Here is a 22500-nt window from a genome sequence, read left to right on the forward strand (position 1 = left end):
AGATGTTTAATTAAAGACTTTTTTTAAAGGTATTTTTGCAGGTGAGAATATTGTGTGTTTTTATTGACGATACAGAGAGAGAGGGGGACACAGACGCCCACACACACCCACATATACACTCTATCTCTCACACCCACACACACTCTCTCTCTCTCACTCTCTCCCACACACACACACCTGCATACATGCATGCACACATGCACACCACTGTGCACATGTACAGATTCTCACACACACCCACATACACAACCAACACTCATGCACATAGATGCACGTACACACACATGCACGCACATACACATACACTCACACACATATTCACTCATACAGATTCACACACACACACACATGCACACAGCCTGTTCTACCTAATTCATACCAAATGGTTGTACAAATGCATAACTTTTGAAAATACTAAGCTGTCTGACATCAATTCTATGTAAAATTAACTAATTAATTGCATATGCAAATTATATGAATATTGCTCACCGCTTTATAAGGTTTGCATTTTTTTTAGGTTTAATTTTAAAAAATTGGCCAGATGTGACATGAAATTGAACATTTATTTGATTTAATATCAGTAAAATGATTCTTGAAATTACCATTGTCTCTCAACACCTGGCATAATGCCACTTCCCTCTTTACTACAACCCATCCAAGTCAAGGGTCACTTCTTTGTCTTGTGAGTTGCTTGGTGGCCTCACTAGTGCTGGTGCTATGAAAATATAAAAAAAAAAGCATCCCGTGCACTCTGTATAGAAGTTGGCATCCAACCAGAAAAACCATGCTAAAACAGACTTTGCAGCTCAACGCAGTCTTCTGGTTCATTGGATCTTGTTAAACTATTCAGCCCATACTAGCATGGAAGACAGTAACTAAGTGATGATGATGATGATGATGACGACGACGACGCAGTGATGATGACGACGATGTGTTAAAAGACACATGTCAGTAATCATGAAAAAATAGAAGTGTCCAAAAAATCAAATGTATTCAAATTATTACCTACGCCTTAACGAAGGCAGAAGTATTGTTTTCAGTTGCGTTGGTTTGTTTATCCGTGGGCAAGATATCTCAAGAACCACTGGATGGATTTCGATGAAACTTTCAGGGATGTTTGACCTCATGACTGGCACGAACTGATTACACTTTGGGAATGATTTGGTACCGGATAAAGATTCTGGATTATTTTTCTGGTTTTTTCACTTAATCTTTGAGAGCAGTTGGGTTCATTTTTAGTATTCTTCTTTGTGAGAGCAGTCAAGTTTATTTCAGATATTCCCATTTTAAAAATCATCTCTGGCTAATCACTGAAAGGACGTTGGTGCTGCTTTGGTAGAGGTTTGCACTCTCTGAGTGCTCTTGTTCTTAATATTTCAATGGATTATACCGCCGAGGTTGACTTTGCCATTCATTCTTTTGGGGTTGATAAAATAAATACCAATTGAGAACTGGGGTCAATGTAATCAATTGACCCCATTCCCTGAAATTCCTAGCCTTATGTCAATATATGAGGCCAATATTTCGATGGATTAAGACAATGAGCTGGCAGCATTTTGTATTAAGTCGATTACATCGACCCCAGTGCTTAACTGGTACTTATTTAATCGACCCCGAAAGGATGAAAGGCAAAGTCGACCTCGGCGGAATTTGAACTCAGAACGTGACAGCAGACTAAATACGTATTTCTTTACAGCCCACAAGCGGCTACACGCAGAGGGGACAAACAAGGACAGACAAAGGGATTAAGTTGATTATATTGACCCCAGTGCGTAACTGGTACTTATTTAATCGACCCCGAAAGGATGAAAGGCAAAGTCGACCTCGGCAGAATTTGAACTCAGAACATAGCGGCAGATGAAATACCACTAAGCATTTCGCCTGGCCTGCTAACATTTCTGCCAGCTCGCCGCCTTAACTATTGGTTACTTATACTGACCTTGCCTAGGCCAGCACTCTGGAGAGGAAACTCCAGCATTGCTTCACTGAAATGGCACAGGTACAGAAAGCAGCAATTTAATGCTTAGACGTCTGAGCTCAAATGGCATGGAACTAGGTACAGAGACAGTTTTCAATGGAGGAAGAGGCCATTGTGTCTCATTAAATAGCTACTGCCAACCTCAAGCTGGGCAAACATCCTGGTCAGTTAGATGCTGTCTCATCACAGTCTGCTTCACTCACCGTCAGTAGATTGAACTATGGATGATAAATACTGCACCAGGCCCAACAAGTAAATAAAAGAAGTCAGCATACCGGCATGTGCAAACCATAACTACTGGATTGTTAGATAACCTCCAGATGATCAATGAAAGTGTAACCTCTCGAAAGAGCTGCTCTTCACTCCTGCTCCAGAGCGTAGGCTGTGGGGTCACTCCGAAAAGCTCTATCTGTGACGATTTCATCTCAATCGAAGGAGAGGGGCTTTCTCCGTGCGGATTGTGGATCCATGGAATAAGCTTCCGGACGAGATAATGAAGATGCTAACGACCGCTCGGTTCAAAGTCTCTCTTGACCAGAAATGGCCTGAACTCTTTGCATGAACACCCCTGTACATAACTCCATGTACCCCTACATGGCCTTGCTTTTTGCTTTTTGAGCCAAAAAATTAACTTAACTTAACTAACTTAACTTAGCTTATATATGAAAGACAGCAGTAATTGTTAGCAATCTGTGGAAATTTCAAGTGGACATTCACACAAGGTCAGACGAGAAACATTCTGTTTCGACCAAGGATGACAAGGAAAGAGTACAAAGCACTCACATGCTGTTTACTGCACCACACTCAAGAGAGCAACTGCAACACTTCCTGAACAGAATCATAAGAGCCTGTAAATACTTCAGTTTCACTGTCATTCTGAAATATTAGAAAGTGACATCAATGGACTATGATCCGGAAGTAGTCCACAAGTTCACATACTTCAGCTCAACCATTGCAGACAACCTCTCTAGAGTTTGTGATCAACAGATGTATTGGAAGAGCAGTTCCTAATGTGTATGTATACCGTAAATCCTCAAGTATAGTCCACCCTTGAGTATAACACGCAGGGGACTTTTAGGGGGCTGTACTTCTGAAAAGCCTAAACCTTGTGTATAATATGCACCCCTCTCGAACTTGAGTCAAGGAGGTCTATATAACATCCTTGGTTTGTAAAAATGTATATGGTAATGTCCTTTATTATTATTGTATATATAACATAATGCAAACGTGTAGCTTTTTTGTGCATTTTGTTTGCAGAAAATAAAGAAATAACAGTAATAACAGTAATAATGTTTAATAAATGTTGCTTACTGCAAGTTATGGATGATTCTTTTATGACTTCATTGCTTTCAGGTTTAGCTTAAGGTTTTTTCGCGCCCGACATCACAAAATGCGTCTGAATAAACATAACCAGACAGCAAATAGAGACTCGGACATTGCTTAGAAAATAATTTTCATTTTTAACCTCGTATATTGTACGCACTAGGATTTTGACCTTTAAATTTTGGGAAAAAAATGTGGATTATACTCGAGGATTTATGGTATATATCATCATCATCATCATCATTATCATGATCATTATCAGCCATAGCAGCAGCGTTATATATCCATTTTCCATACTGGTATGGGTTGGATGGTTTGACAAGAACTGGCAAGACCAGGGGCTACACCAATTTCCACAGTCTGTTTGGTTTGGTTTCTAAAGCTGGATGCCCTTCCTAACTCTAACAACTTTACAGAGTGTACCGGGTACTTTTTACATGGCACCAGCACCTAAGACATAGAATCCTGTTTTTAAGATCACGATTTTTTTGTGGGATCACTACCATCATCTTCATGGTGCCATGGGTTGAAGGGATTACCATAGTTCAAGAGATTTGTTATTGGGAGCCACTGCTCCCACCCACACATGTTTGTACATGCCATCTACTTTGGTCTCAACAGCTAATGTCCCTCCTATTGTCAACCACTTTATAGACTGTACTGGTTGCATTTTCTCGCAGTGCCTACATTTGAAAGTTTGAATATTTATTTCTTTATTGCCTACAAGGGGCTAAACATAGAGGGGACAGACAAAGGGATTAAGTCGATTACACCAACCCCAGTGCGAAACTGGTACTTAATTTATCAACCCCGAAAGGATGAAAGGCAAAGTCGACCTCGGTGGAATTTGAACTCAGAACATAATGACAGACGAAATATCTATTTCTTTATTGCCCACAAGGGGCTAAACATAGAGGAGATAAACAAGGACAGACAAAGGGATTAAGCCAATTACATCGATCCCAGTGCGAAACTGGTACTTAATTTATTGACCCCGAAAGGATGAAAAGCAAAGCGGAATTTGCGCTCTGAACGTAACGTCGAAATACCGCTAAGCATTTTGCCCAGCATGCAAACAATTCTTATTTCTTTATTGCCCACAAAGGGCTAAACATAGAGGGGACAAACAAGGACAGACAAAGGGGTTAAGTGGATTACATCGATCCCAGTGCGAAACTGGTACTTAATTTATCGACCCCGAAAGGATGAAAAGCAAAGTTGACCTTGGCGGAATTTGAACTCAGAATGTAATGATAAACGAAATACTGCTAAGCATTTCTCCCGGTGTGCTAACGTTTCTGCCAGCTCGCCGCTTTCCTACATTTGAAAGTTTGAATATTACTGAATGACACACGATTATAATTGACCTCTGAAACCCTATACTTTCTCTGCACATTTACAAGTCACTTTTCATTGTGTACAGAGTGAATTTTTCAAGATGCAAGTACTAGGATGTTGTTATATTCAGCAGTCAATCTAGAGGAGGCATAATTTCATGGTTGTACATCATGATACAAGCACTGGAGGGAGAAGGTACCTCATTCACAGAAATTCTAGAGAATACTCAATAATCTAAAACAATGTCTGGAGAGGAGGAGCAGGAGGAGAGAATGAGAGAGAGAGGGGAAGGAGAGAGACAAAGAGAGAGAGAAAAAGAAAGGAAGAAGGGTAGGGAGAGAGGGGAGAAGGAGACAGAGAGAGAGAGAGAGAGAGAGAGATGACAGCAGCACAGCCAGACATAATTGAAAAGTGCATAAATTTAAGTTTAGAGAGTATTAAAATACTTGGGTCACATACATTTGCTGAGGTGGTCAAGGAAAGGCTTGGGTGAGAGATCACAATGACATCAGATGGTCCAGAAATGAGGACAGAGGATAAGCAGGAGTATGATGTAACAGATTGAGTTCTTTGAGGTTACTCTTACTCTTTTACTTGTTTCAGTCATTTGACTGCGGCCATGCTGGAGCACCACCTTTTAGTTGAGCAAATCGACCCCAGGACTTATTCTTTGTAAGCCTAGTACTTATTCTATTGTTCTCTTTTGCCGAACCGCTAAGTTACGGGGACATAAACACACCAGCATCGGTTGTCAAGCGATGTTGGGGGACAAACACAGGCACACAAACACACACACACATATATATACATATATACAACGGGCATCTTTCAGTTTCTGTCTACCAAATCCACTCACAAAGCTTTGGTTGGCCCGAGGCTATAGTAGAAGACACTTGCCGAAGGTGCCACGCAGTGGGACTGAACCTGGAACCATGTGGTTGGTAAGCAAGCTACTTACCACACAGCCACTCCTGTGCTTATATAGTTAGTTGGAAAGGGAATGATAGAGTATAGAAGAGGTGGATAAAGATAAGGGTGGGTGATGAGACAAAGGTAAGAGTAGGTGATGGGTGGCAACAGAGGTAACGTAGAGGGGAGAGAGGTATGGCTTGTAGTACAGAAGGGTAAAGCTATAGCGTATTGGTTAGAAGGTGGGCACATATAAAGGCGGCGAGCTGGCAGAAATGTTAGCATGCCGGGCGAAATGCTTAGCGGTATTTCGTCTGTCGTTACGTTCTGGGTTCAAATTCCGCCGAGGTCGACTTTGCCTTTCATCCTTTCGGGGGTCGATTAAATAAGTACCAGTTACGCACTGAGGTCGATATAATCGACTTAATCCGTTTGTCGGTCCTTGTTCGTCCCCTCTGTGTTTAGCCCCTTGTGGTAGTAAAGAAATAGGTGGTCACATATATGTTATCGGCCATGGAGTACCTCTTCATAACTCGTGTGTGTGTGTGTGTGTCACATAAAAGCAGGACCAGTTCCACGTGAAAGCACCTGTGCTGGTGCTCCAAAAAAGCACCCATGCTGGTGGCACATAAAAGCACCCATGCCATGTAAAGGCACCTGTGACAGTGCCTTGTACAAGACACCCTGTACATTCTGTAAAGTGGTAAGTGTTAAGAAGGGCATTAAGCTATAAAAACCATGTCAAAACAGATAACTGGAACCTGGGCAGCTCTGCAGCTGACCAGGTCTTGTCAAACTGTCCAACCCATGCCAGCATGGAAAATAGCCGTTAAATGATGACGATACATACATAAAGTAAAAGCATACCTTTGATGCAAGTCTGACAAAGTACCACCCATATGTTTAAAGCCACAAATACTACGTAAATTTTCCCATAGAACTTTTGTATAAACTGGCATTAAACAATTGCAACTGATCATTAAAGCCGTGATAAAATCTTTCTATGACTTCTCTTTTGAATTCTATCTATTTCTCTCTCTCTCTCTCCATGCATACACATAAGTGTGTGTGTGTGTGTGTGTATATATACATATATATATATATATATATATATATGCATGCTTATATTCACTTATCCATCTAATTACTCACATACATACATAATGCTGTCCAATAAGTTTCCCTGAGTCAGAAAGAAAAAGGCAAGCATTCATATGGGAAATAGTGGGGACGACTTTGCCTTTCATCCTTTGGAGATCGATAAAATAAGCACCAAAACGAGCATTGGCCTCAATGTTAATCGACTTACCCACTCCACCAAAATTGCTGGCCATGTGCCAGAATTGAAACCATTATTATTATCATTATTATTATTATTATTATTATTATTATTATAGTCTGTCAAATTGGCTGTCATGAGATATGATATATATATATATATAAAATGATATACGATATAATATGCTATAATATAATATAATATAATATAATAATAATATAATATAATATAATATAATATAATATAGTATAATATAATATAATATGATATAGTATAATATAATATTTTTATTTTTAACCTGTGCTGAGCATGTGCGAAATATATAGATTGCAGTGTCTGTGTAACAGTCCGCTATTTTTACTTCCACTCAATGTGCTTCATCAGTCGGTGGACGGAAACTACTGGAATCCGTCGTCGATACTGACGTAAGATCCATGGTCACATGTATTATAAATTTCGGAATGCTGATAGTAAAAATAAAACAACAAAAGGACTCCTTTGTGTAGTTGAAACAAGCAATAAAAACAAACACTGTTGTCTACTAGTCGTATACGATGATGCTACCTTTGAGAGAGGCATGAACATCAGGACATCACATTTACTCTCTCTCTCTCTCTTAAAAATATGGTTTTTGTCTTTCGTTTATATAAATGCAGTATTAGAAAATTATCTTGATATAACCAGAATAGGAGAGGAAAGAAAGCTAGTAGGTTCATTTATTATTTATTAAATGCAATTATAAATAAATCTAAATATTTAGTTAAAATTTTAAATTCAAACATTTGGTTATTAATGCAACGTAGATAATGCATATGATTATAATAATAATTATTTATTTTGATTTTTTAAAAAATGTACAAGGCTTTTAAAAACGAGATAAAATTCTTATTATTCAACTGAAAGCACATTTAAAATAACGTGATATATATAATATATATATATATACTTTCATATGTATTAAATCTGTACACCACCCCCAATACTTTTAACGTACATATATACATACACTCACACACATACATATATATATGTATGTATATTTCGCACTGGGCATACACACGCACACAGATATATATATACACACATACACACTGCAGGTTGTAAAATTTAGTTTTAAAAATGTACATATTTTTAAAGAAAAAATAAATATTTAAATGAATTAAATTAAATTAAGACTAGAAAGTGCGACCATTTGAATCGTTCAGTTTCGGTATGCAGTAAAGTATATCAGCGAAAGAAAAAAACATTTTTTTAAAAATATATATATATATATTTTATAGATATATATATGTATATTTCGCACTGGGTATACATACGCACACACATACACACTGCAGGTTGTAAAATTTAGTTTTAAAAATGCACATATTTTTAAAGAAAAAAATATATATTTAAATGAATTAAATTAAATTAAAAACTAGAAAGTGCGACCATTTGAATGAATCGTTCAGTTTCGGTATGCAGTAAAGTATATTAACGAAAGAAAAAAAACATTTTTTAAAAAATATATATATATATATATATATTATTATTTGAAGTGAAAGGAGAAAAGAGGGAGAGGAGAATAGACGATCGATCGGATGAGTGACTGTGTGAGAGTCACCTCACTACAAAACGTCTGGCGGCAAGCAGCAACTTTCCACAGTTCTCCCATTTTATATTTATTCGCTTTGTCTTAACCGCGTGCTACAAACAAATATCTTTTTTGCACAATGAGCGGCGGTGTCTACGGTGGAGGTAATCTTAATTAAAATACAAAATTATTTTTCTGTTACGTCTGTTTTTTTCCTCTAAAAAAAAACAACGACCTAAGCTTTTTTTTTACAAAAAAAAAAAAATCTCCTCCTATCCTGAATGAAATGAATATATACAGTATTTGTGTGATTGTGGTCCCCCACCTCTTCCTTACTTTCTTGTTTTGTTTTGGCCCGGCTTCCTGCAATATTAAAGACAAGAACTTATTGCTTTTATTGTTTGGAAACTGGAATGAAAACTAGCTTTGTTTAGCATTAATCCTGCTTTTTATATTTTCTGTTTATAAAGAATTTATACCCATAAAATGTTTCAATATAAACTATAAACTTATTCAAGCACCTATACCGAATATATATACAATGTATATATATGTGTATATGTATATATTTAATGAAAGGTGCTTGAATAATTTTATATTATACACTCATAATTATTTACGCAGTATATTACCGGTTATGGTATACAAGTGTTGTGTGTATAATACCTATATGTATACACAAACATACGTACACGTGTGTATATCTACACAAGTGTATATATAAATATGTATATGTGGAGTGTATGTGTGTGTATAAATATATATATATGTGTGTGTGCATACGTACACGTGTGTATATCTACACAAGGGTATATATAAATGTGGGGTGTATGTATATAAATATGTGTGTGTGTGTATATGTATATATATAATATATATATATGTGTGTGTATATCTAGTTAGATGAGTTCATTGTCAACTTTGTGATGAATATTTTGCAAATTTTTAAAAACATTTTGCAAAAAGCATAAATGGATAAATTGAATTTAGTCTCCCCTCATTCTGTTTACATTTAAGTTCAACCCGAAATGAAATTCACAAGTTCATTGTAATGTGTTAATAATTAGGTAGCTTTATTATACACTTCAGAAAATAAACATCTGTATCTACTTTTATAGATCCTTAAGTTTAGGAAATATTAAGCTTACTTACTGTAAGATTAATATTCTAACATTAGGTAAAGCGAAACTATTACAAATTTACTTCTCCAAAACTTATTAACGTCTTAGAAGCACTTTAAGCCCTGTTAACAATACTAAAGTTATCCTATGAGAATCTTAATCATATTTACTAAATCATTACAATAAAAGTGGAAATTATGGTATTTTCGGATGCGATTTTGATTTATAGAATGTTAGTACTAAAAGTGAAATATCTTCCAAAATTATTAAAACTGTATGATAGTTGCATATAAACCTTTTATTAATATCCCGCCCTTCCGAATTGAACTGTTATTGACAATTCGATCCACTCCACGAATTCTATTTATTGCTTATAGCTTATGAAATGTTTTTGGCGGTATATTAATATTGATTTGTTTTTTCATTAATATAAGATGTTTGGAGGTTTTCAGAGTCTTTTCCCGAAAACTTGAACGTAAATTCTTTATTTACTACGCCACTAAACACAACTATAGCACTGAATTTTGGACCGGCACATAGGACATGTGTTGAGACTCGTATAAATATTTCGAGTTGAGCTTTTAAAGTAGATATATTTAAAAAATAAGGCTTGTGAAACTGATTAGAAAATGTACCTATCAAAACTTAGTAGATTTAAGGTTTAATAGTTTAAATAATTTTCAAACGTAAATATATATAGTTATGTATGACTTGGTCTCAATCTTTACAACACATTTTTTTTGATAAAGAAAGGTTGTTTTAATTAATTTGAATTAATGACTATATTCAAAGCCATAATGTGTTTCTCTCCCTTTCTTATACAAATAAGGTATTATTTATGTTTGTGGGTGAGTGTAAATTATATACAAATTTTTAGAATATCAACTAACTGGTCTGCATTTGTTACTCCACTGCAACCATTTAATTTTGGCCAGTGTTATTATTAGATTTTATTGGTTTTAAATTCTTGGAGGGAATCATTTCACTTGTTTGGGACACCAGGAAGTGTCACAGTTTCCCTATTTCTTACAACTTTGCAACTTTGGTGTCCCATGCATAAAGATACTTTTGGCAGCTTGTAAGTAATGGCAGAAGAATAAACTGTGACCAATTTTATATATATATATATATATGTATATATATATATATATATATATATATTATATATATATATATATATGTATATATATATATATATATGTATATATATATATATATATGTATATATATATATATATATATGTGTGTGTGTGTGTGTGTGCAGGAGTGGCTGTGTGGTAAGTAGCTTGCTAACCAACCACATGGTTCCGGGTTCAGTCCCACTTGGGCAAGTGTCTATAGCCCCGGCCGACCAATGCCTTGTGAGTGGATTTGGTAGACGGAAACTGAAAGAAGCCTGTCGTATATATATATATATATGTATGTGTCTGTGTTTGTCCCCCTAGCATTACTTGACAACCGATGCTGGTGTGTTTACGTCCCCGTCACTTAGCGGTTCGGCAAAAGAGACCGATAGAATAAGTACTGGGCTTACAAAGAATAAGTCCCGGGGTCGATTTGCTCAACTAAAGGCGGTGCTCCAGCATGGCTGCAGTCAAAATGACTGAAACGAGAAAAAGAGTAAAAGAATGTGTGTGTGTGTGTATATATATATATTATATATATATATATAGAGAGAGAGAGAGAGATTTGTTGAAAACACAAAGGACTGACAAAGGAATTGTATATGAGGGTAAAGATTGTTCTGTGCAAGAAAGCAAACTTAACCATTTTTGTTGATGATGCATCTAGGGTGAAAAATACTGTATGTAGATGTAGAATTGAGTTTATTATAGATGATGGTGTGTAGACATCACTGTAATGTTATACTCTAGGACACTTGGATTAGTTTGATATATATATAGAGAGATTCATGATCATTTAATGTCAGTTTTTGATGCTGCCATGGGTCGAACGGTTTGACTGGAGCTGGTGAACCAGAAGACCTGCATTAAATATCAGTGTTTACTTTGGCATGGTTTCTACAGCTAGAATCTTTTCCTAATGCCCCACTATTTTACAGGTGTATTGGGTGCTTTTTATGTGGCACTGATACAATTGAGGTTACCAAGTGACTCACGAGATAAGACACCTCAGATGAGATGCATGTAATATTGAAGGAGGTAGCTTTATGCCAGGTGATGAAAGATTAAAGTATGACGGAGGGACAAGTTCTTGCTGCAGGGGAGATACATGGTTGCCCTAATCACAAGAGAAAATGAATGACAGTACCTTCATGTAGGGTTAGTCTACATTATTCCATAAGGAACAAATGGTTGGTTTCCTGGTTTCTCTGGCATATATATAGCATTAGGAAGGGCATCCAGCTGTAGAAACTCTGCCAGATCAAGATTGGAGCCTGGTGCACCCATCTGGTTCGCCAGCCCTCAGTCAAATCATCCAACCCATGCTAGCATGGAAAGCAGATGTTAAACAATGATGATGATGATATATATATATATATATTCCTCCTTGGACGGGATGCTGGTCCATCGCAGCATTACTTATCTTTGCCAGCTGATTGAACTGGAGTAATGTGAGATGGGATGTTTTTCTCAAGAAATCAATGCATCGCCAAGTCCAGGAATCAAAACCACACTCTTAGAATCTTGAGTCCAACACCCTAACCACTAAGCCATGTACCTACATACCTTCAAGTTATCAGAGGGGAATAAAAAAGAAGTGATATGGCGAGTAATTAAGTTTGTGAAAGTTTAAGAGGCAGTTTGATAGAAGGAAATGCAATGGGTGGTGAACATGGATGGAGGCATGGTCACTCATGAAGGATGTTTGAAGAGAAATGTATTTGAAATGATATGAATATTCTTACCTTCAGGGAGAGATAGAACTGACACTCTGTTGGTTATGATGATGACGGATGTAGTTGTTCCAATCAACAGAACAGTCTGCTTGTGATATTAATGTGCAAGTGGTTGAGCACTCCACAGACACATGTACCCTTAACATGGTTTTCAGGGAAATTTAACATGACATAGTGTGACAAGGCTGGCCCCTTGAAATATAAGTCAACTTGAAATAAAGTGTCTTGCTCAAGGACACAACCCACTGCCAGGAATCGAACTCACTACCTTACAGTCATGATCCACATACCCTGACCACTAAGCCCTTATATAAGGAGAGATACACACATCCAGGAAGCCAGCAAGTTTGTTGGGTGGCCATAAATTAACTGGTAAATTGAGGTAACTACCATTCCTCAAAAATTTGTCTATTTTAGATGTGGCTCTGTGGGTAAGAAATTTGCTTCCCAAACATGTGGTTTTAGGTTCAGAACCACCACATGGCACCTGAGCAAGTGTCTGCTATTATAGCCTCTGGCTGACCAAAGCCTTGTGAATGGATTTGGTCAATGGAAACTTAAAGAAGCCAATCATCATTTAATGTCCACTTTCCATGCTGGTATAAGTTGGATGGTTTGACTGAAAACTGGTAAGCTAGTGGGCTGCACCAGGTTCTAATCTGATTTGGCAAGGTTTCTATGGCTGGATGCCCTTCCTAATGCAAGTCACTCCAAGAGTGGATGTCTTTTTACATACCACCAGTATGGGTACTAATGATCTGACACTAACATCAGACATGACTACAGCCTCACTTGGTTTGACTGGTCTACAACCAAGTGAGACTGGAGTTGTGGCCTATAAGACGAAGACAGGTGGTGTACAAAACAAACAGATGTATTAGTATAATGCTCAGAAATAGAAAAAGTCTTTCACATTTCGAATCTACACTCTTCTACAGAAAGGGACACAGAAAAAAAACAAGGAGAGGAAAAAATGTGTGTAGTGGCTAACAATCTATCATGGCGACTGTATATATATATATATATATATCATCATCATCATTTAGCGTCCGCTTTCCATGCTAGCATGGGTTGGATGGTTCAACTGGGGTCTGTGAAGCCAGAAGGCTGCATCAGGCCCAGTCTGATCTGGCAGTGTTTCTACGGCTGGATGCCCTTCCTAACGCCAACCACTCCGTGAGTGTAGTGGGTGCTTTTTACGTGCCACCCGCACAGGTGCCAGACGGAGCTGGCAACGGCCACGATTGGATGGTGCTTTTTACGTGCCACCGGCACGGGGGCCAGTTGAGGCTGGCAACGGCCACGAACGGATGGTGCGTTTACGTGCTTTTACATACATACATACATACATACACACACACATACATATCTATGTGTAAGGAAGTGTTGATCACTTAAAGTGAAGGGAAGTTGTGGAAGGGAGAGACCCAAAAAGACGTGGGACGAAGTATTGAAGGCTGATGTCAAAGCACTGAAACTCACAAAGGAGATGACTGAGGGCTGAGATATGTGGTGCATTGCTGCACTCAAGGGGACCTGCCCATTTCAATAGAGTTGCTATCTTAAAACCAAGGTACCATGTAAAAAGCATTGGTGTGGGTGCTGGTGCCATGTGAAAAGCACCCAGTACACACTGTGAAGTGGTTGGCATTAGGAAGGACATGTAGCTATAGAAACCATGCCAAAACAGACATGGAGCCTGCTGCTACTCCTTGCCTTGCGAGTTCTTTCCAAGCCATTCAACTCATGCCAACATGGAAAATGGCTGTTGAATGTTGATGATGACGTGTGTGTGTGTGTGTGTACCTATGTACATATATATATATATATATATATATATATATATAATATATATATATATATATATCATCATCATCATTTAGCGTCCGCTTTCCATGCTAGCATGGGTTGGATGGTTCAACTGGGGTCTGTGAAGCCAGAAGGCTGCATCAGGCCCAGTCTGATCTGGCAGTGTTTCTACGGCTGGATGCCCTTCCTAACGCCAACCACTCCGTGAGTGTAGTGGGTGCTTTTTACGTCCCACCCGCACAGGTGCCAGACGGAGCTGGCAACGGCCACGATTGGATGGTGCTTTTTACGTGCCACCGGCACGGGGGCCAGTTGAGGCTGGCAACGGCCACGAACGGATGGTGCGTTACGTGCTTTTACATACATACATACATACATACATACACACACACATACATATCTATGTGTAAGGAAGTGTTGATCACTTAAAGTGAAGGGAAGTTGTGGAAGGGAGAGACCCAAAAAGACGTGGGACGAAGTATTGAAGGCTGATGTCAAAGCACTGAACTCACAAAGGAGATGACTGAGGGCTGAGATATGTGGTGCATTGCTGCACTCAAGGGGACCTGCCCATTTCAATAGAGTTGCTATCTTAAAACCAAGGTACCATGTAAAAAGCATTGGTGTGGGTGCTGGTGCCATGTGAAAAGCACCCAGTACACACTGTGAAGTGGTTGGCATTAGGAAGGACATGTAGCTATAGAAACCATGCCAAAACAGACATGGAGCCTGCTGCTACTCCTTGCCTTGCGAGTTCTTTCCAAGCCATTCAACTCATGCCAACATGGAAAATGGCTGTTGAATGTTGATGATGACGTGTGTGTGTGTGTGTGTACCTATGTACATATATATATATATATATATATATATATATATAATATATATATATATATATATCATCATCATCATTTAGCGTCCGCTTTCCATGCTAGCATGGGTTGGATGGTTCAACTGGGGTCTGTGAAGCCAGAAGGCTGCATCAGGCCCAGTCTGATCTGGCAGTGTTTCTACGGCTGGATGCCCTTCCTAACGCCAACCACTCCGTGAGTGTAGTGGGTGCTTTTTACGTCCCACCCGCACAGGTGCCAGACGGAGCTGGCAACGGCCACGATTGGATGGTGCTTTTTACGTGCCACCGGCACGGGGGCCAGTTGAGGCTGGCAACGGCCACGAACGGATGGTGCGTTACGTGCTTTTACATACATACATACATACATACATACACACACACATACATATCTATGTGTAAGGAAGTGTTGATCACTTAAAGTGAAGGGAAGTTGTGGAAGGGAGAGACCCAAAAAGACGTGGGACGAAGTATTGAAGGCTGATGTCAAAGCACTGAACTCACAAAGGAGATGACTGAGGGCTGAGATATGTGGTGCATTGCTGCACTCAAGGGGACCTGCCCATTTCAATAGAGTTGCTATCTTAAAACCAAGGTACCATGTAAAAAGCATTGGTGTGGGTGCTGGTGCCATGTGAAAAGCACCCAGTACACACTGTGAAGTGGTTGGCATTAGGAAGGACATGTAGCTATAGAAACCATGCCAAAACAGACATGGAGCCTGCTGCTACTCCTTGCCTTGCGAGTTCTTTCCAAGCCATTCAACTCATGCCAACATGGAAAATGGCTGTTGAATGTTGATGATGACGTGTGTGTGTGTGTGTGTACCTATGTACATATATATATTATATATATATATATATATATATATATATATATATATTTAAAATGTGTGTGTGTGTATATATATATATAAAATGTATGTATCGATATATGTATGTATATATATATATGTATAGATATATGTGTGTGTATATATATATATATAAAATGTATGCATGAATAATATATGTATATATAAAATGTATGCATGAATAATATATGTATATATAAAATGTATGTGTGTGTATATATATATATATAATGTATGTATATACATATGAAATATATATATATATATATATGTAACCACATGTGAATCATTAGCGATTTTTTTTTTTTTCTTTCATCTTCCTTTTCTATTGGACTCTCCTGTTTCTGAAGAAGAGCTTTGCTCAAAATGTAGAACCACCTTTCTTTCCTTCCCTGAGCATCTGCTAATACTTTACATTTACCATATCCTCGCGTTGTTGGTTTGTTCTTCATTTTTATGGATTTACTATATATATACATACACATAAAATGTGTGTGTATATATATATGTATATATATTTTCATCCCCCTGCTAACAATATATATTGTATATAAAAGGTGTAGAGTCGCACTGATAATCAGCTGGTAGAGTCTGCCTGGGGTTAAACTACTAGTAACAGGGAACGGCCATTTTGAGGTGGTGTTTAAAATGTATGTATATAACTAAAATGTGTGTATATGTAAATAAAATGTATGTATATATATATATATATATATATATATATAAGCATGGAACACTGACGTTAAATGATAATATCTTGGGTTGGCAAGAAAGTCATTTTGTTTTAGTGTGATTTTTTTTTTCATACAAAGAATGAACTTTAAAATATATATTTTCCATTTTGTTTGATGACCTTTCGCCGTTTTTCTGGCAACTTCATGATTCCGTGCTGATAGAACTTCTGGTTCAATCAGAAACTGCAGTGCGATTTTAGGTAATCATTATTATTGAAAGTTTTACCATTCAAAGAATTTTGCAAACTTCAAAGTAAATGGTAATCCGATGGTGCAAGGTCAGGGCTGTATGGTGGATGTGACATCACTTCAAGCCAAGCTGCAATAATTTTTCACAAGTTAGCAAAGATGTGTGGTCTAGTGTTGTCATGGTGGAACATGATTCCTTTACAATTTGCCAATTCTGGCCATTTTTCTTTGATTGCTTCCTCCAGTTTCATTAGTTGTTGACAGTAAACATCTGAATTGATTGTTTGGTTCCTTGGAAGCAGCTCAAAATATACAATATCTTTGTAATCCCACCAAATTGACAGGATGACCTTTTTTTTTATGCAATTCAGCTTTCACTGTGGTTTGTGCTGGTTCATTACGCTTGGACAATCCATTTTTCATCACCAGTGATTATTCATTTTAAAAAATAAGTTGATTTCATTGTGTTTGAGATGCATATTGCAAATATTGATTTGTTGTATTAAGTGAATCTCTTTCAATTTATGTGGAACCCAAATATCAAGCCTCTTAATAAGTTCAAGACATTTTAAGTGATTTTCAATTGTTGTATGTGATACATTTAACCTCTCTGCAATCTCTCACACAATTATATGACAATCAGATTTAATTATGGCTTTGATTCGGTCATCATCAAATTCAGTAGATTGACCAGAACATTGGTAATCTTCGAGTGAAAAATCTCCAGAATGGAATTTTTAAAACCATTTTTGACATGTGTGTTCTGTTAAGCAATCAACACAATAAACTTCACATATCACTTTGTAAGCCTCAGCAGCTTTCTTGCCAACATATAGCGAAAATGTTCGTTTTTGCACTCCATGTTAAAATTGATACTGAACTAACAGCTATAAACAAAATTACATAAAATTTGCTTCTAAAGTAATGGCTATCAAATGTCAAAAAGGAAAAAATCATAACCTTGACATAAGTCATTCACAAAAATCATAACTCTATCTATTAGTGAAAAACGAAATTACTTTCTTGCCAACCCAATATATATATATATCTAATATATAAAATAGAGATGTGTGTGTATTCACTTTGCATGCAAAAACAGCTTCACCAATTACTTCCATACTTGTGATGCATGAATAATTTTAGCTTGGACATATAATAGGGTCTTGATTTGATTTTTTAAAATTAAAAATAAAGTTATTGCTTTTTATATTACATTCACATCTTTGAAAGTTTTCAAAATATCTACTTCCCGTTTTCTAGTGTCCGTGATGTAACATATCTCTTTATGTATATCTTTCTATCCATCTCTATCTCTTGTTTTCGCTTTTATTTTTCAGACGCTATTCTTTTCACTTTCAATTTTCATATGCCATTGTTTAACTTCCATGTTATTGTTTTTATTTTAAGTCTAACTTTTGAATTGCTATTTACAAACAAACAACAACAAATTACTGACAGAAAGAAGTTCACAATTACTGATGCAAGTAATTTCATAATTTACTGACAGAAGTATCTTCATAAATTTCACTTCAATCTGTACAGTTTTGTGTTTTTCTGTTGTTGACGGTTTCTTTCTGGTTCCTTCGATACTGGCTTTTTGGTTCATTGAATGATAAATTTCACTTCAACCTGTACAATACTTTATTTTCTGTTAAAATGTCTTATTTATGTTCTGCCTGTCGTATTAAAAAACATAATTTCTGTTACCAAGTTATTTTCATTGTTTACTAGCTTCTGCACTCGTGTATTTCTGTATACATATATAACCATGCGTAGAAGGAAAGTGTCAAATTTGCCGGCATAACTACAGATTTCTGCCCCCTCCCAAATTTCGACAAGCATAACTTTCAGAAAAATGGATATTTTTTAATAAAATTTTCTACCAATATGTATTATATCATGTTGATTTCCAATATATACAATTTTGTGGGGGTAAATGTTTTAGGAGTGGGGAATTTTTTGAAAATTCACCGATTCTACTTCAGTTTGTCTTAACTTTCAAGAAAATGAATATTTTTTAATGAAATTCTCTACAAATACACCTTGGAATAGTATTAGATTCACTTCTTTAAAAAGGTTTCTCAATTTCAACTTCCACTATTGACATAAAGCCCGGCAAAGTCTATCCCTGTCTAATTTTAATGTTTTCAGTTCAAATTTTAATTCGCTATTTTTAAACAAGTCTGTGCTTACCTTTCAATGCAATGTATGCCAGAAGGTCTGCAAATCTAACGGAGGCTTCATCTCATCTTAATTTATCGTCATCATCATTTAACATCCATGCATCAGACAATATTCTATTCTGTCTTGTAGTTCAGAATGCTTTATTTGTATCAGGCTGCAGAGAATTTGGCAAAACTATTCCAACTTTCCCTCCTGATTTTGTTTTATGTGTAGCTTCTGATATCTCTTGCAATGTCCCTGCTCTTTTTGCACTCTTTCCTGTTTAGCTTTTATAGTCCTATCTACCATTTCATCACTTGCGGCTTGTCTGGCTGGAGACTTGCCTCATCCATAGAACTTGCTGTGACTCAAAGCAGGTTGTTCTTTAATAACATTCAACGTAGTTTCAGCTTCAGTCCCATTATGTGGCACCTTGGGCAAGTGTCTCCAATAACCTTGAGCTGATCACTTTGGGCAAGTGTCTTCTACAACCTTGGGCTGAGTGGATTTGGTAGATGGAAATGAAGGTGGTGAGATGCTTAGTGGTATTTCATCTGCTGTTACGTTCTGTGTTCAAATTCCGCCGAGGTTGACTATGCCTTTCATTCTTTCGGGGTCGATAAATTAAGTACCAGTTACACACTGGGGTCGATGTAATCGACTTAAATCCCTTTGTCTGTCCTTGTTTGTCCCCTCTATGTTTAGCCCCTTGTGGGCAATAAAGAAATAAGGAAACTGAAAGAAACCTGTTGTATATATGTCTGTATGTATGTGTTACTGTCTCCTTGCCTTGACATCATGTGACGGGTGCAAATAAATGTTACCATCATGCAAGCAGTTTCCTTCATTTCCAATCTTGCATGAAAACATGTCTGGTCATGGGGAATATTACCTTATTTGGAAATAAACGAGGGTTGGCAATAGGAAGGGCATCCACTGTAAAAAAAATCCTCAACAAATTCTGTTCAGTGCATGGGAGCATGGAAAAATGGACATTAAAACAATGACAATCACTTTCCACTAACTAGACATTATGTACAACTTCCTTCTCTTATCTTTTGTTTCATCCGTAGAACTTGCAGTGACATAAAGCAGGCTGTTCTTTAGTAACACTCAATACCTCCCTATGTTATAATTCTCTTTCTCTTCCTGTACCTACCTGCCCATATATCACTTAGTAGTAACACCAAGGGTGTCTATTAACTTTCTTACTTTTCTTTTCTTATCTTTAGTTTCTGAATCTTACTTGCTTCAAGCTAAAATCGATCAAAATTCTTCCCTAAAAGATGTAGTGTTCATAACTTGACATGTTGGCTGGTTTCCTGGATTTTGTAATGTAAATCAGTCCTCCAACTGTTTTGATGTCTTGTAATCGACTTAATCCCTTTGTCTGTCCTTGTTTGTCCCCTCTATGTTTAGCCCCTTGTGGGCAGTAAAGAAATATATTTCTTGTAAATGAAGCTGTAGCTTCCATGAACAACATAACCATTAAAAATCATACCTTTGTATGACACCTTTGGCAAGTGTCTTCTACGATAGTCCCAGATTGACCAATGCTTTGTGAGTGAATTTGGTAGATGGAAACTGTAAGGAAGCTCATTTTATATATGTGTTTGTGACTATATCTCCCACCTCTCACCACTTGACAACTGGTGTTGGTTTGTTTACATCTCAAATCAGTGGTTCTACACTTAAAAAATAAATAATGGGGTTGATATTTTTTCAACTAAATCCTTCAAGGTTGTGCCCCAGCATAGCCACAGTCTAGTGATTGAAACAAGTAGTGCCGCCTTGACTGGCTTCTGTGCTGATGGCACATACAAAGCACCAACTGATCGTGACCGCTGCCAGCCTCGCCTGGCACCTGTGCCGGTGGCACATAAAAAGCACTCACTACACTCACGGAGTGGTTGGCGTTAGGAAGGGCATCCAGCTGTAGAAACACTGCCAGGTCAGACTGGAGCCTGATGCAGCCTGCTGGCTTCCCAGACCCCGGTCAAACTGTCTAACCCTTGCTAGCAGGGAAAACGGACGTTAAACGATGATGATGATGATGATTATCTTGCTGAAGGATTCAAAGAACCAGCTCTTTTAGTTCATCTGTCAATCCTACCTGTATGGCATTAGCAGAAATCAGATATGTTGCTTATTATTAATCTAATTCTTATCCACTTCAATTACTCTACTTGTTCTGGTGGATTCTCTCAGAATTGAGCTGGATTAAGTGTGATTAACACAAAGATTACTGAGAAAATAGTCTATCACTAGAAGAGAATGCATAATCATGGCTCAGTAGTTGACTGTAAGATTGTTATTTATTGCTCACAAGGGGCTAAACACAGAGGGGACAAACAAAGACAGACAAAGGGATTAAGTCGATTATATCGACCCCAGTGCGTAACTGTTACTTAATTTATCGACCCCGAAAGGATGAAAGGCAAAGTTGACCTCAGCGGAATTTGAACTCAGAACGTAGCGGCAGACGAAATACCTATTTATTTACTATCCACAAGGGGCTAAACACAGAAGGGACAAACGGATTAAGTTGATTATATCAACCCCAGTGCATAACTGGTACTTATCTAATCGACCCCGAAAGGATGCAAGGCAAAGTCGACCTCGGTGGAATTTGAACTCAGAACGTAGCGGCAGACGAAATACCACTAAGCATTTCGCCGGGTGTGCTAACAATTCTGCTAGCTCACCACCCTTGTAAGATTGTTTCTGTTCAGCTCCAGCTCAGCCTTGATGGAGCTGAGCCACAATCAAAGGCATTCTATCTGTGACCATCATGTCTTTTTTTGTGGGTATGTTGGACTAGATTATCTTATTTATTCTTGCTTTATTTAAAGTAGTAATCTGTGATTTGCGGGTGATTTGGTTATCATTTCAAACACATCAAATGGCCACATCAGTTTATAAACCTACTGGCATTACAGTATTGCACTTGCTGCCTAAGGACATGTCACTGTAATTGATGGTAAAATTGACCTAACAGTGTAGATCATTTCTAACTTTCTTAGTAATATTAGGTGTAGGAGTGGCTGTGTGGTAAGTAGCTTGCTTACAAACCACATGGTTCCAGGTTCAGTCCCACTGTGTGGCACCTTGGGCAAGTGGCTTGTACTATAGCCTTGGGCCAACCAAAGCCTTGTGAGTGGATTTGGTAGGCAGAAACTGAAAGAAGCCTGTCGTATATATGTGTATATATATATTTGTGTGTGTGTGTCTGTGTTTTTCTCCCCAACATCGCTTGACAACCGATGCTGGTGTGTTTACGTCTCCGTAACTTAGGAGTTTAGCAAAAGAGACCAATAGAATAAGTACTAGGATCGATTTGCTTGACTAAAGGTGGTGCTCCAGCATGGCCACAGTCAAATGGCTGAAACAAGTAAAAGAGTAATATTGGTTTCAAAGTTTGGCACAAGGCCAGCAAGCTCAGGAGAGGGTGTGAGTTGATTACATTGACTCCTGTGTTCAACTGGTACTTGTTTTATCAACCCTGAAATGACGAAAGGCAAAGT

General features: G+C 37.6%; 1 protein-coding gene and 1 long non-coding RNA gene across 2 annotated transcripts in view; one reads left to right on the forward strand and one right to left on the reverse strand.

Annotated features, from left to right (window-relative positions):
- Nucleotides 1-1203: 1203 nt before the first annotated feature.
- On the reverse strand, nt 1204-21175 carry LOC118763593. The gene is made up of 3 exons (XR_004999344.1): nt 21163-21175; nt 19105-19110; nt 1204-1367 (listed from the first exon to the last, which is right to left on the reverse strand). It is a non-coding gene; the product is annotated as an uncharacterized LOC118763593 (long non-coding RNA).
- The window catches only part of LOC115211790 (actin-like protein 6B), a 148121-nt gene continuing 133986 nt past the window's right edge, over nt 8366-22500 (forward strand). Inside the window, exon 1 of the mRNA XM_029780479.2 lies at nt 8366-8564. Within this exon, the coding sequence (XP_029636339.1) occupies nt 8540-8564 (25 nt within the window). The 5' untranslated portion in view covers nt 8366-8539. The remainder of the gene's footprint in view (nt 8565-22500) is intronic.

Source organism: Octopus sinensis, linkage group LG5 (assembly GCF_006345805.1).
Source record: "Octopus sinensis linkage group LG5, ASM634580v1, whole genome shotgun sequence".
Taxonomy (NCBI): Eukaryota; Metazoa; Mollusca; class Cephalopoda; order Octopoda; family Octopodidae; genus Octopus; species Octopus sinensis.